General features: G+C 34.1%; 1 protein-coding gene across 1 annotated transcript; it reads right to left on the reverse strand.

The window, feature by feature from the left end:
* Positions 1-12: 12 nt before the first annotated feature.
* LOC129305190 (uncharacterized) lies at positions 13-3,719 on the reverse strand. The gene has a single exon (XM_054945159.1). It carries the CDS (start codon positions 3,476-3,478, stop codon positions 737-739), a length of 2,742 nt encoding a protein of 913 aa, XP_054801134.1. The 5' UTR covers positions 3,479-3,719; the 3' UTR covers positions 13-736.
* Between the last annotated feature and the right edge of the window lie 12,144 nt (positions 3,720-15,863).

Here is a 15,863-nt window from a genome sequence, read left to right on the forward strand (position 1 = left end):
CTTCACGATACCTTATGTTATAAAATATAAATTTCAATTCATAAAAATTAAACCTTATTCATCAAGGGGCAATTATTTTTTTCTTTACAGAGTGAACGAATTGCTCAACATGCGGGCTAGCCAGGATGATCACCGGTCAGAACCATAAGCTGACAAAGTGACGAGTGAAGCGTTCTTTAAGCAGAAGCGCAGAACAATAACATCGATAGAAAATGCAGCATATATTGGATCTCAGAATTCGTCACTGCTTATCTGCTTTTTAGGGTCGATCAAATCTCAAAATGGAACAGTTCAAACTAAGCAGAAAGTATTCCCTTCAATTTTCAACCATAACAAAGAGAACAGACCAAAAATGTGCAGAAATCTTTCCAGCCCAGAATAGGCTAAGTGCAAATGTTCAATCAAGTGCCTATGCTTGTTCATGTACATAATATACATAACTGCATCAATTAAAGTAATCGCTTCTCCGCCAGTTGTTTGATCGAGTCAAAACGTCACCCCTCAACGATGAGGGCAGAGATTCGCAGGAATACGATCAGCCATCAAATTATATCAGAATCAATGTTGTTTCAACGACCAAAAATTCATCCTCTGGCCAAAAAGAAAACTACGTAGAAATCATCTCATTTTCAATGACAGCGAAGGATCAAGAAACCGCACATCTCAATTCATCAGCCTCCTCCAGAAGCAATCGTTGTCAGGTAGAATACCTTGATGAAAACCATGCTCAAAGATACTACCCCACACATTCCACCTGCAATGTTAAATCCTTGACACCGGCATCGTGTAATTTATCAGATACCTGAGACTTAACGGATGCTTTATCAGCATCGGTTGATAGATGGAGGTGCAGTGTCCCAACAATATCTGTGTTTGTGAAGCTCCATACGTTAAACTTTATGCCTTGAACACCCCTAATCTTCATAACATCATTTAGAGCGTCTTTCAACTCTTTCTCATGCGCCCTAGGCACTCTTTGGAGCAAAATTTCAGCAGAGTTTCTGAGCAAAGGTATCACTGAGGACACAATTAAAATTGAAATAAATATTGAGCACGCAGGATCAGCTATGAGCCATCCCTTGTACTTAATTAAAAGGGTAGATATAACGACTCCAACACTTCCCATTGTATCAGCCAGGACATGCAAGAATATTCCTTCCATATTGTGATCAATATGAAAATGAACATGACCTTGAGGGCTTTTTGCATCATCATTTGATATATTTTTCAGTTTAGAGTCACAGTTTCCCATGGAAGAACAAACTCCCTCACCATGAGACTTGGCAACTGTATCGAATTTGAGTGAGCTTTCATGACAATGGTGATCAACACCAAGGTGATTGTGGTGGTGGTGATTATCAAGACCATGGTGATCACCATGGCCTTGGTTGTCATGATAGCAAGCATGATCATGGTCGTAATGATGATGGCATTGTTGGTCATCATGATCATGATGACCACCATAGACATGGTTGACATGCTGCAGCCCATGACCATGGTTGTCATGATGACATCGGTGGCCATGATCCTTGGGGCTCCGAGTAATGTGATCTTCTGCATTAGAGTCATCTTTCTTGTGATGGCTGCAGGAATTGCGGTCGTGGAAGTGTTGGTCAAGACTACCAGAGCATAATTTTTCTTGGTAATCACTTGAAACAGAAAAAATATCCTCATGCTTTCCATGTGATTTGCTATTATGTTCCCCATGGCAATGCAGATCATGATGGTCATGGTGGTCATGGTGACTATGGAACTTAGAGAGTGTATGTGAATGTGAGCATGATCCAGAGCCTCCATGTGCATGATGATGTTCCTCATGAAAGAATATCAAGCCAATCACATTGACTACAAGCCCTCCTATAGACACAACTAACAAACTATTAGTTGATATTTCTTGAGGATCTAGAATCCTCTCAAGTGACTCCAATACTATCAGTGCTCCCACAAGAACCAAGAAAACAGCATTAGCATATCCTGAAAGAACCTCAAATCTCCCACGACCATAGTTATACTGCTGATTTGCAGGTAAACGCGATATATATGAAGCATATAGCCCAATTGCCAAGGCAGCACAGTCAAACAACATGTGACATGCATCTGATATCAACCCAAGACTATTGCTCATAAACCCGCCAACAAACTCCACAACCATGTAGCCAGTGTTGATAAAAAGAAAAAGAGCAATTTTACGGGATCTCCTCTCACTTAAAATATGTCTGATAGGCTTCATAATCATGCTAGTAAATGACTCTGAATATGCCTCTCCTGGTTCAAGATGATCCAAGCGACCAGGATCCAATTCTCTAACAGCTATATAGAGCAAGAAACCACAGAGCAACAAACCCCAGAGAGAAAGCTCAGGGAAATAGAAAAGCTCCAATACCACAGTACAGACAAAAGTGACTAAAAACTCCCTCTGAGAATCTTCCGAACCTACTATCTTCTCATTACTGTAATTTTCACTCAATAGTACACCAAAAACAACAGTATTAACGAGAGGCCAAGCTAATTTTGTGAAGGAAATACTTTCTTCCTCATTTTCAAATAGTAGAAAACTGATGACAGCTGGAACAAGTAACACAATCGTAGTGAAGAAAAGGGAAATTAGCCGAACCCGTTTATGACCAAGTTGCTGAATTGTTCCCCAATCCATTGACTTACGTTCGTAACAACCCAAGAATCCAGATAGAAAGGGAAGCAACATGGGCCAAATCCTCACACAATTTTCCCGCGCGAATAGTGCATATCGCCGTTTGTCAGTGAATGAAGTAGAAAAGGGTAAACATTCAATCCGATCCCAGCTGACAGATAACAGAAACAATCCGATAGACAATGCGAGAAACCCACGAACCTTTGGGGATCGATTACGAATTTGATTTCTCCCCTCCGCAGTGAACCGAGCAGCCACGCTCCCAGTCAACTCAGCGAGGATCATCGCAGCGGTCCCGCAGTATCGAAGTGCTTGAAATCGAAGGAGAAAGACCAAAGCCAGGAGAACTGATTTGCCGACCAAAAGCCTCTGCTGAGATTGTGTAATCGAGTTCAAAGCGAAAATTGGTTGGTTTGGCTTTCTCTGGTGAAATGGGTCTCTGGACGAGGAAGAGGAGGAATATGAAGAAAACAGGGAAAAACAGAGGGTGAGAAGGAAGGAAAGAAGTGATACAAGGAAGGAAAAAGGGAATAGTGAAAAGGAAGGAGAGGAGCGAAGAAAAGGGAGGAGGGAATAAAAGGATCGTAAGGAGAACAGGAGGAGGAAGAGGAAGGAGAGGGAAGATTTACTAGAGGATTTGGAGTTGGACGATGAAACCGAAGAAAGACGGTGTTTTGAGGGAGTCGGGGTCGGGGTTAATGATGTATAAGGGTACATAGGATATGGTCTGGGCGTGGTGGAGAAGGTGGTGGGCGCGGTGGCGCGTGGTGGAACGGAAAGGCGGTGCGGTCGATGTTGCTGGTGGTGGTGAAGGTGATCGTCGGCCATGGTGGGCGGTTTCGAAGAGGAAGAAGAAAGCCGGCGAGAATTCTAAAAATTGAATCTCGGGATCCCGGGCCCTAAAAGAAGAATCTCGGAAGCTCAGAGAGAAGAGATGAAGAACGAGAACGTCTTTACTGAAGGAAGACTTGCTTCGCCAAGGAACAAAGACTCTAAACCCGGAGATTCATCCATAGGGATCATCCGCACCGTCCGACCTAAACTTAAAAAACCGTACGATAAAGAATTAGTAGTTCGACATCTGAGGTTCAATTTTAGACTAATTTTGCAATAATGATCTTGTTAAACGATTATACAGAATAACCACGATCCGCGTATAGGTGTCGGAGTAGGATAGGATGCGATAACTGCGACTAATTTTGCCACAGTAATCTCGTTACTGGACTATAAATCACAACCAATTAGACCGCTAAGTGTTAGTACATTTATCAAACAAACCCTATCTTATATTATAAGTTTTCGTGTTTCTAATTATAAGCCTTTTTTTTTCTACCAGCAATTATAAGTCTTATTAAATTATATATATATATATATATATATATGTGTGTGTGTGTGTGTGTGTGTGTGTGTGTAATGCCTTGAATTTTGGGAGAATCTCATTTAAGGTTTTGAAAACACAAAAATTTGCTTTTAAGACTCAGTAAAATATGAAAATATATTACAAGCTTGAAGGTCTCTCTTGTAAATTTTGTTGTGAATAAAAAAATGTATTTATCTTTATGGAATGTTCATATAAATACAATATGATATACATAAATCCTCAACACAATATTCATAAATATACAAAATATCCAGTGAGCATTAACTTCTAGTATGTTGTTTCAATGAAAGTATATTATTCATTTTGGACTTTATGTTGTACAAATGTTACAAATTAACATATGTTCACTACATTGAGAATTGATGAATATCAAATGGTGTATATACATTGTGTAACAGCTCCAGCTTATCAATAGCCTTTTCCCCTGAACTTACACCGTGTTGGACACACCTTTCCTTAGGCCCCACACAAGACGACCCCTCTTAAGAGAGCGTCAAGAGACAAGGCTTCTCCACAGTAGTATGTGGGATTATTCTCCTGTGACAAATAACGCAAGGAGAGCTTCCCTAGGTTCAATCTCACAACATCTCCTACTTAACAAAGTTGAGGCTGAACTTGATAGGTATGGTGAAAGTCGAGGGGGAGAGGCCCTTGGTGAGTTGGGGCTATTACATAAAAAGGCACTCAACCATGGTAGAAGAGTATCTACCATGGTAAACAAAAATCAACTTATCTTTTAAAATAATTTAACTCAATCATGATAGAAAAAGTGTCTATTATGATAAACAGAAGTCAACTTATCCTATATTTTTATTTTGAAAAAATTCTATAATTTAAACCACTAACATAGTAGAAAATAATAAAACATAACCTTATAAAATATTTCACTTTTTAAAATAATTACCATGGTAGAAAAGATTAAACTAGAGAAATAAGTACTATTATGATAAATAGAATTTAACTCCTTAAATTGTCATTTTTAAAAATTAGAATCCCAAGAAATTAAAAATAAAATAAATGTCAAAGGCCCAAAATATTTTCTTTTCAAATAATACAAATGAATTTCATACAACTAATATACATATATAATCATAGTTGGATTACAATCACCTAATATATTTTATGTTAATAAATTCAATATAAAAACATTTAACAATTGGTTTAAGCTTGTACAATACAACATCTCAGATAAATTTTTATCTCCCACATGCCATTAGATTAAAATCACATTTTTTCATCATTATACTCCCAACAAGTGTAAATAATAGATCAACAATTAAAATAAATAACTTAATCAATTTTCAAAACAAGCCAATTATTTGGCCTCATAATCATGCCATTTCAAACCATCCAAAATAAATCAGATATCAAGGTTATAATCATCCAAAGTGTACCAAAAGTAGAAATAGTTTAAAGGGCATAATTACATCATTATATTCATATAATTGTCAATAAACAAAAAGCCATAGTATTGACAATATAACACATTAAAAATTATAAATCAAATACCTAAAAGAGATTGTGGATCTATGCCACTAAGACTCAGGGACTCCTCCACGCGTTACTCGTGGCTTTTCTTCTAAAAATTGGTAACCACATAATGAGACTCGAAAGTCCCAATAACCAGTGCCAATTTATGATAGTGTATATAAATAGTTAAATGTGTGCTTGTTAAGTGGGAAAACAACAGTCATATAATTTCAACAAAAATACAAGAAATATTACAATGTGTAACAAATAACCATCCTTATCACCCTCTATTGACCTCAAATCGTAGCTCTCACTCGATGTTATTACCCAGCCAAAGGTAGATTAGCCCGAGCCCTTACAAGCCACCTACTGGGCTCCAATAGGGGCGTACCATATGGCACATAGATACAACAACGGCTGCAAGTCTCCCAACACTTCCCACAATAATCAAACAAAATTCATATTAACATTGTACACTTATATAATATTACAATCTTCACAATTTTTTCATTTTCAACAATATTACATGATATCCCACTTGGCAAAAATACTTTAAAATGCATATTTACAATTTCACAATTTTTTCATAAACATAACAAAATAATTTCTCAACAATGATTCATAATTTTTTCAATAATCACCCAATTAACATAAGCAACGCTAATCACAAATTAAAAGTATAATTACCTCGTAGCTTTTTTAATAAATTATTCCTTACAATTTCTCTCCCACCACAATTTTCACTAAGAACACAATCTACAAATAATATATTATTTATAAATATTAGTTTCAATTATTAAAACTAATAAAATAATTCTAATAATAAAATTAGATAATATAACATAATTCCTACTCTTAACCTTAATACAAATCTAGAATTAGTACTATTAAGTAAAAATTTTAACTCCTTTTTTAGTCATCAATAAACATTAATAAGCTAAAATCAACCTCTAAATCAATTTCTATTATCATAATTTTTCTTTTCATTTCATAAATTTGCACCTAAAATATCTAAAAATTAAAAAATTGAGTCTCAAACTTAGAATCATTATCCTATAGCCATAATAATCCATTTTTCATCTCAAATAATTATCTAAACCTCAATAAATTAACATATATTTTTGAATTTAATAAAAATTTAGTCTAGAGTTTGATCCATAAGCCTCAAATTCAAAACTCACTAATAAATTTATACTCTAGAACATTTATTATATTACCAATAACCTCAACAACCACATTATTCAACATAAATTTTTCACCATCACAAAATTAGAAATGAAAGGAACTAGATGACTAAAAATTTTTTTAGAACACTTACTTAATTTTGAAAAGTTTAAAATCTCACCCTAAATATTCTATTAAGAAGTCTCACCTTTAACCCAGCTCCCCTGCGCCGGCGACTGTGTTCTGTCGCTTACACTATCCGTGTCACATGAAGGGAAAAGAGAAAGTGCTTGGAAAAATGAGAAGGAAAGAGGAGAGACTAATTTAAATAAACAAAATGTGGGTCTCACACCTATTTCCTCATTCATTTTGTGCGCGCGCGCGCATTACACCTGCACATGCAAAAAGTCTACCTCCCTCTTTTTCTATTCTTTTTAATTCCTATACATATACATATATATATATATATATATATTTCATTTCTCAATCTCTCTCTCTATTATATTTTTCTTTCTTCTTTTTTAATAATAATAATAATAATTATTTTTTTAAAAAAATCTTAACTTAGAATTATATTCTAAAATAGATCTAATAATCATCTCTTACTAGTTTGCTTATCTCTAAATATTTTTTAAAATTTTTATTAATCTAAATTAACTAATAAAATTTAAATCAAGATGTTACACATTGTATTGTTCATGCATTGCTTGTTTGTATATTTTACTTCAAGTTAAACTATGTTCACTAGATGTTTTGTGCATTTATGAATATTGTGTTGAGAATTCATGCACATTGTGTTGTTTATACATGGACATTCTATTGAGACAAGGGCAAATATGTCTTTTCATTAACAACAAATTTTGCAAGAAGGGCCCTGGGGCACAATGCATTTTCAAATTACATGCTAAGGACCTTAAGTGAGATTCTCTTTTGAATTTTTCTTTACACGGATATTTTTGTTTAGAAAATCATTTCATTTACTTTCTCTCTTTTAACCTCAATTATAATAGAATTTACCAAATTCAACCGTCTTAAACCAATGATTTCAAAATAGACCAGATTGAATGTTTTGACTGGTTAGATTGCTAGCTGGTCCTTATTTTAGCTCAATTTGAACCATAAAATTGTTTTAGCTTTTGAATTGGATTTGTAACAACCCTCACCCCACCCTCTCGGGGGTCTTTTGGACTGGGCCCACCCACATCACTGCTGCGGAGGTGACTCAATAGTACCAGACTTAGCCTCAACTTCCTTAAGGTGGTAAAGGTTGGAGGTTTGAGTCTGGGAAGGCTTCAAAAGACCTCTTTGGTGGGGTAAGGAATAACTCAAGTACCACCTTGGGAAAAACCAACCTCCACTGCAGTGATGTGGGCGAGTCCAATCCAAAAGACCCCCGGGAGGGTGGGGTGAGGGCTGTTATAAGATTAGACTACTTTGAAATAATGGTTAGATTGGGAATCCTTAAAAAATCGTGAATTGGAGTGGTTTTGTAAAAATGAGATGATTCAAATTTGTTTCACTCTGTTTCAATTTTAACCCCTAAAAAAAATCTCCCTCACTTTTCAACACTTTGAGAAGGTAAAAATGAATTTGTTTTGTATACTTCGTTCCAATTTTAACTCTACATCAAAATAATACCTTCATTTTTTATTTTTTTAGGACACCTTTTTTGATAAATTATTTTTATTCTTTGTATATGTTTCAATCTAAATAAATATTCAGGTAAAAAAATTAAATTAGTGTAGGGATATCTTATATGAGTGTTGGTATTGAATTATTTGATATTATGTTATATCATGAGGCATATTAACTCATAATTAACTTGAAATATTCAGCTTTATCTTCAAGTTATATAGCAATTTTATATTTATTTCTTACATTTATATTATATTATATATATATATATATAATATTTTTAATTTAATTATTATGTTATTAGTTTGACCATGGGTCCAACTAATTAGACAATTTGAACCGTGAATCACTACCATTGTTGGTTCGATTCTGAAAACATTGTTTTAAATATTAGTAATAATTAAAAAATAAGTTATAAGCTATTTTCAATTATTTGATAGTAATTTTAGATTGCCCGGGAATGTTAAAAAAAAAAGGGTTGCTTGGATATCTTAAATAATATTGTCCATTTTAATATTTTTATGTTCAAATAAACATTATGTAAAACAAAAATTTCGAAAGCTAAAATTTTTGAAAAATAATAATTATTAATAAAAATAATAAAATGGAATTATTCCAAACTCAACATTATTATTGTTTTGTTTTGTATACAAACTAGGTTTAATATAATCAACAACACAACATACACTCTTTACTTTTTTATTTTTATTTTTAACCTAAAATAGACTCTTTACTATACTATAATCATGTAAATTAACAACACACCATAGACTTTTCACTATACTCTTTATTTGTCATTATTGTTATTTTGTAGTCGTATACAAACTGGGTCCGATACAAATAACAACATACCATAGAGTCTTTGATGTAACACGTACTCACATAGATTTGAATAGAGGGAGAAAGTAGAGAGAAATCAAAAATAAGGAAGGAGAAATGAAGAACAAAACAAAGAGAGAGAGAGAGAGAGGCAGAATGCACAGAGAGAGAGGGAGAGCTTCTGAAACTTAATCCCAATATTTCATTCATCAAGTGTGTCCATTACAAGTGCAATCAAGTCTATTTAACAAAATTTTAATGTCTAAATAAGGAAACCTTAATCACATCTATATATAAAGCTAATTTTCATATTTTCTCTTACAAAAGAACATAAACAGAAACAGTAACACCTTGTCCATATAAAGTTAGGCTTTAAATTTTCCTTCTTACAAAATATTAAAATAACATAAAGAGAATTTATTTTTTTCTATAATAATGTCTCCCATATTTACTATCAATTCTCCCTACTGCAAGGAACTCTCCTCCGAAGAGATAGAAAGTTGATAGGCTTCCAACATGGTAGGATCAAGTTGTCTAAACTTAGCTTTTGAGATTCAAGTGGCATCTGTATTTGAACAACCTTTCCAATAAACCAAGTAACGATGGAGAGGCCCCTCAGAAGTTAGGACAATTTGGTCATCCATAATGGTTTCAATCTCTTCTATTGACTGTGAGATAGACGGTAGTGGTGGGATTGGCACTTGCGAGGGCTGAGTACCTACAAAATCATCAAAAAGCAAAAGGGGAGGCTCAAAAGTTCCTTAATAAGATGAAAGATCCTCCACATTAAAAACTAGACTTATGGCCATGTCAAGAGGTGATTCTAAAAGATAGGCATTAGATCCTAACTTCTTTACTCTGTGAAAAGGTCTAGAAGCTCGAGCATGCAACCTTTTAAAAGCATATTTAGGATAATGTTCTAGACAAATTTGAGCCATAACATAGTTGCCCATATTGAAGCTTCAAAATCCATGATGAGTATTAGCAGATAATTTATATTGATCATTACTCGTTACTAATTTTTGCCTAATTTCAACATATGATTCAGAAAGGCGATAGGCAAAGGATTTTGTAAATTTAGAAGTACGAAATGTCAAAGAGATTAGTATAAGGTCAATAGGCTATTTAGGATTTAAACCTTGAACAATCTGGAAGGGACTCATGCTTGTGGACTTATTCATAAAATTATTATATGCAAACTCGGCAGTGGGTAAAACCAAATCCCAATGCTTCAGCTTGTCTCTGACTAAACTTCTAAGTAGATTACCCAAACTTCGACTAGTAACTTCAATTTACCTATCTGTCCAGGGGTGAAAAGCAGAAGAAAACTTTAACTGGGTGCTAAAAAGTTTCCATAGAGTTTTTCAAAAGTGGCTAATAAACTTAACATCCCTATCAGATACAGTGATAGTAGGTAACCCATGCGGACGCACAATCTCCTTAAAGAATAATTTTGCAAGGTAAGAAGCATCTGTGGTCTTGTTATAGGGAATAAAATGGGCCGTCTTGGAGAATTTGTCTATAACCACTAACACAAAATCATGACCTCTAGCTATTCGAGGCAATCCTAAGACAAAGTCCATACTCAAGTCTTTCTAAAGTGTGTCAGGAATTGGCAAAGGGGTGTACCAATCGGCATTCTATCTTCTAGCTTTAGAGGTTTGACAATTTTGACATTGAGATACTATGTGAGCCATATCACGCTTGAGGGAAGGCTAATAGAACCTGTCTTTAACTAATGCCACAATTTTATTAATCCTAAAATGATCAGCTAAACCTCCAGCATGTAATTTCTAGACAAGAAAATCTAACATAAAAGTTCGTGGGATGTACAGTTTGCTTCTATGAAAGAGATGATCATCTTTAAGGAGGAGATCAACATGATCATGACACTTGTCATTGTTAACTTCTTAGTATATTATCCCAAAATATGGACATGAAGTATAGTCTTCTTTCAAGTTTTCAAAACTAACAACACTAATGCTTATAATATGTAATAAGTTGATCTGTTGGCTCAGAGCATCCACCACTTTATTTCTATTCTTGAATGATGCTTAACCATAAAAGTGAATCCCTGAATATATTCAATCCATTTAGCATGTTTAGCATTTAAGTGCCGCTGAGAGTTGATAAACCTAAATACCTGATGATCAGAGTAAAGAACAAATTGTTGAGAAAGGAGATAGTATTTCCAACGCTTAAGAGATCTCACAATCGCATAAAATTCCTTATCATAAGTAGAGTATTTTTGTTTTGCATCATTGAGCTTTTTGCTAAAGAAGCCACAGGGTGACCTTTTTGGCTTAAAACACCTCTGATTCCTATCCCAAATGCATCACAAGCAACTTCAAAACACTTCATAAAATCCAATAAAGACAAGACTGGAGCTTCAGAAAGCTTCATCTTAATATCCTGAAAAGTAATCAATGATAGGAGCCATAATAGTATTAAAGTTTCTAATGAAGCATCTTTAGAAAGAAGCAAGGCCATAGAAACTTCTTACTTCATGAAGAGATTGTGGCTCAGGCTATTCTCAAATGGCTTGGACTTTCTTGGGGTTAGCTATTAAACCCCTTTCAGAAATGATAAAACCTAGGAAGATGACTTGATTCTAAAGAAACGAGTATTTAGGCAAGTTAACATAAAACTATTCTTGATGTAGGGTGAGAAAAATTAACTCAAGATTGTGAACACCATATTTTGTCCGGACATTTTTTTTAAATAATAATAAATAACCAAAATATATGAAAATATAAAAAAATATAATAAACATAATTAAAAAAAAGAGAGAGCTATTAGGATTTTTAGGATTATATTTTCTTAAAAGAGTTATTATATTTTCTTTTTAGGATTATATTTTCAAAAATATTTGCTTAATCCAAAATCAATTTTTTTAAGTCCCTTAACCTAAATTTTGAAATTAATAAACATAAAAAAAAGAGTTATTAAAAATTAAAATACGTTGGGTCCTTCATGCACACGTTACAGAGTGGATAAAAATGCAAGGCTGGATGAAACATGGACCAACACAGCACATGAGAGAAACAAGAAATCTACAGAAGCACACACACACGCAACACAGAAAGGAGAAGACGCATGCACTTTGTAGAAAAAGCAAAGGAAGCAGAGGAGAAACACATACAAGTAGCAGGAGAAAAGAAAAGAAATAGAGCCAGAGATGCATGAGCAAAAAAGAGAGTAGAGAGCAGATGCAAGCATAGCAAATGCAAAATAAAAAGAAACAGAGCCAGACGTGTACGAAGATAGTAGACAGAACAGCAAAGAAAGTAGACGAAACAGCAGAGAAAAAGTGAGAAAAATATAGCAGAAAGGTGACACGCTTGAAGAGCTATACGTAAGCTTTGAAAAAAAACCTTTTCTGCTTTAAAAAGAAAACTAAGAGCACAGAAACAGGGGATCGAAAAATGAACAAGAAACTAAGCAGAAAAAGAGGAGAGGGAGAGACCAAAAACTAAACAAAAAATAGAGACTAAGGGGAGTTTTCAGCGAAAAAAGGCACGAGAACCAGACGGAAAAGAGAGAAGAAAAAAAACAGAGCCGGAGGACGAGAGGAAACTTGAGGAAGGAGAGAGCACCGAGAAGGAGAGTAGAGGACTGAGAAGAGCGAGGGAGAGACTGAGGGAGAAGTTTGGATGAAGAACTAACGCAACATGGAGGAGGGAAGGAGAAAAAAGAGAGACTGAAGAAAGAAAAAAACAGAGCATAAAGAAGAAAAACGTCTGAGAAAGGAGGAGAGAAAAGTTAGCTCCTGGAGGCAAAGATGGACGAAAGGGTTTGCTTCTGAATCTTGCTGAGGAGTGTGAAGGAAAGAGAATGAACGAGGAGGGAGAGGAAGCAACACAGAAAATGCAAAGGAGAGAGAAGAAGAAGAAGAGACTGAGAGTGTGGGAGAGTTCTGCAGCCAAATATTGTGGCACCCTACGACTACGTATTTGCATGGGATGAAGAGTTGGGACTTGAGCATTTCAACGCAAAGAAGTACTTAAACCTGATGAAAAAAAAGAGAAGGAAGGTGATCGTGAAGTTCACAGAATAATAGAGGAAGAATTAGGACGCTACACAGATCCTCATTTGCCTCCTTGTGTAGCCTTTATTGAGATCATGGCTCCTATGTTTTCACAAGATGCATGGCATTGTGTATGGCATATGATTCAAAATGATCTGGTCCATGGGTAGGTCTTGACTTCACTCTCAAAAAATGCATCGAGCCTGCATTAATACAGGTTTGGTTAAAATATTGTGCTTGAATAATTGCTAATGCGATTATGGCTGTGATAAATTTTGTGTGCATATATGTTGTAGAAGGGATAGGTGAAATTTGGTTTATTTTTTAATATGGGCATGTATTAAGTAAGTGTTTGTTCTAACTTGATGATTAATGCATGTTTAAATCCATTTAAATGCTTAAAGGTGGATCAACAATCTGGTTCTTCAAAATTGTGATTTCATGATCTTGTTACTTGCATTATGAGAACTATCCAAATTTAGGTGTTTGATGATATATTAGGAAATATAAGAGCATGTTCTCAAGTTTTAAAGCATCGGCTAAAGGTTATGATTTTGAATCACATTTTTATTCTAAGTTTTCATGGATCTTTGTCCAACTACATATGAGACTAGATATGATCCTATACCCCTTAGTGATCAAAGAATATGATTTAATTGAATTATTAGTTTCTTGGTATTTGAAAATTTATCATTATGCTTGCTTATTAACCATGAAAACTTGTTGATTGTTTTGGGTATAGTTTGATCATAATATTAATCTCTCTGGCCTTTGATTTATTTGTTGTGTGAGATTTTAAGAATCTCCGTAGGCATTTAAAATGATTTCATACCGTGTAAATCAATAAGATTTCGCAGGTATGAGGATCAATCTTGTATGTATTTATATGGGTTTCAAAGGCCCATTATTAAAATTAATTCTCTCTTTATAATAAATATTTAAGTCTCATATGAGATTTCGAAAATCTTCGAAGAGATTTAAATTAATCACATCATCGTGGGGATAATAAGTCCTCGCAGATATAGTGATTATCAATTTCTATAATAAATAAATGATATTTGTAAATAATCATATAATAAATAATTTAGAAAATTAATTAACCAAATTAATATATTTAAATGGTAATCATATTTATCAATTATATCTTTTAGTCATGTGAGATTTTTGAATCTCTGTAGACTTATAAGATAATCGTATTATCGTATGAGTCAATAAGACTCTGCAAATATAACGATTAAGTTTTTTAAAATATGTATAAATTATATATTAATATAATCACATTAAAAATGTATTTAAATTTAATTCCTTTATCGTGTGAGATTTTAGAATCTCTGCAGATGTTTAGGATAATCATATTACCGTATAAGCCAATAAGGTTATGCAGGTATGATGATTAAAATTCTTTAAAACATGTATATACACACTTAAAATATATTTTTAACACTTAAAATATACATAAGAATAAATAAATAAATTAAATTGCCAAACTCTTCTATCATATGGGATTTCGGAATCTCCGCAGATATTTAGAGCAATTGCATTACTGTATGAATCAATAAGGTTCTGCAGGTACTATAATTAAATTCCCAATCAAAATATAAAAAAAAAATTTAAACCATTTTCTTTTCTTTAACTCAAAATTCAAAATTGAGAAAATAATTAAAATTAAATTACTTTTTGCAATTTAAAACACACATATCAAATTTTCAGAAATTGTTTTATTTGAAAAATAGTGAATTATTTTAAATTAATTTCTCTTCAAAAAATATTTTCACCAACAAACTTTTGAGCTCGAACTACATAGACTTTGATCCCCATCACAAGGTACGTAGGCCTCAGAGTCAGATTTTGAGTCAAGTCCGTCCTCCCTCGTAAATAAATAAATATTTCTTATCTAATTCTTATCATTTTTATCAAACACATGAATATAAAAGGGATAATTAAAATAATTAAAAAAAACTATATTAATGGAGCACAGCAAACTTCAGGTAACCGTTCTGCTGAACGAGTGTTGTGGGGTGCCTAACACCTTCCCCACACTCAACGACTCCCGAACCTATTTTTTAATTTCGCAGATCACCCTTATCTTCCTTTTAATTGGTTTCCCGAGATTTACCTCAAAATCTTGGTGGTGACTCCTCATTCGATTCGGTTCCCGCCGCGAAGGCCGGGACCTCCGCTTGCGTGCCGTCTGCGTCGTATTTTTTTGGGTGCGACAAAGATATTTCAAGTGTTCCTCTTTAGACTTACTAAAGACTAGTATGTCATCAAAGTATACCACTAAGAATTTTTTCAAGTATGAGCGAAGGAGGTAAGTCATTACTCTCATGAATATGCTTGGGGCATTTGATAACCCGAATGGCATGACAAGCCATTTAAACAACTCATCTTGCATTTTAAAAGTAGCCTTTCACTTATCTCCAAGTCTAATCCTGATCTGATGATAACTACTCTAAAGGTCAATCTTTGAGAACCAATTAAATCTGGATACCAAATCAAGCATGTCATCAAGTCTAGAAATAAGAAACCTATACTTTATGGTAATTTTGTTGATGGCTCTACTGTCTACACACATTCTCCAAGAGCCGTCTTTCTTAAGAGTCAAAAGAGCAAGTACTGCATAAGGACTCATGCTATGTTGGATATAACCTTTCTCCAGTAGTCCATTAACTTGTCGATTAAGCTCTTCCCTATCTTTTGGATTCATCTGGTGGTGT

This window comes from Prosopis cineraria, unplaced genomic scaffold (genome assembly GCF_029017545.1).
Source record: "Prosopis cineraria cultivar Desert tree isolate PC_DT_omini unplaced genomic scaffold, ASM2901754v1 PC3, whole genome shotgun sequence".
Taxonomy (NCBI): domain Eukaryota; kingdom Viridiplantae; phylum Streptophyta; class Magnoliopsida; order Fabales; family Fabaceae; genus Prosopis; species Prosopis cineraria.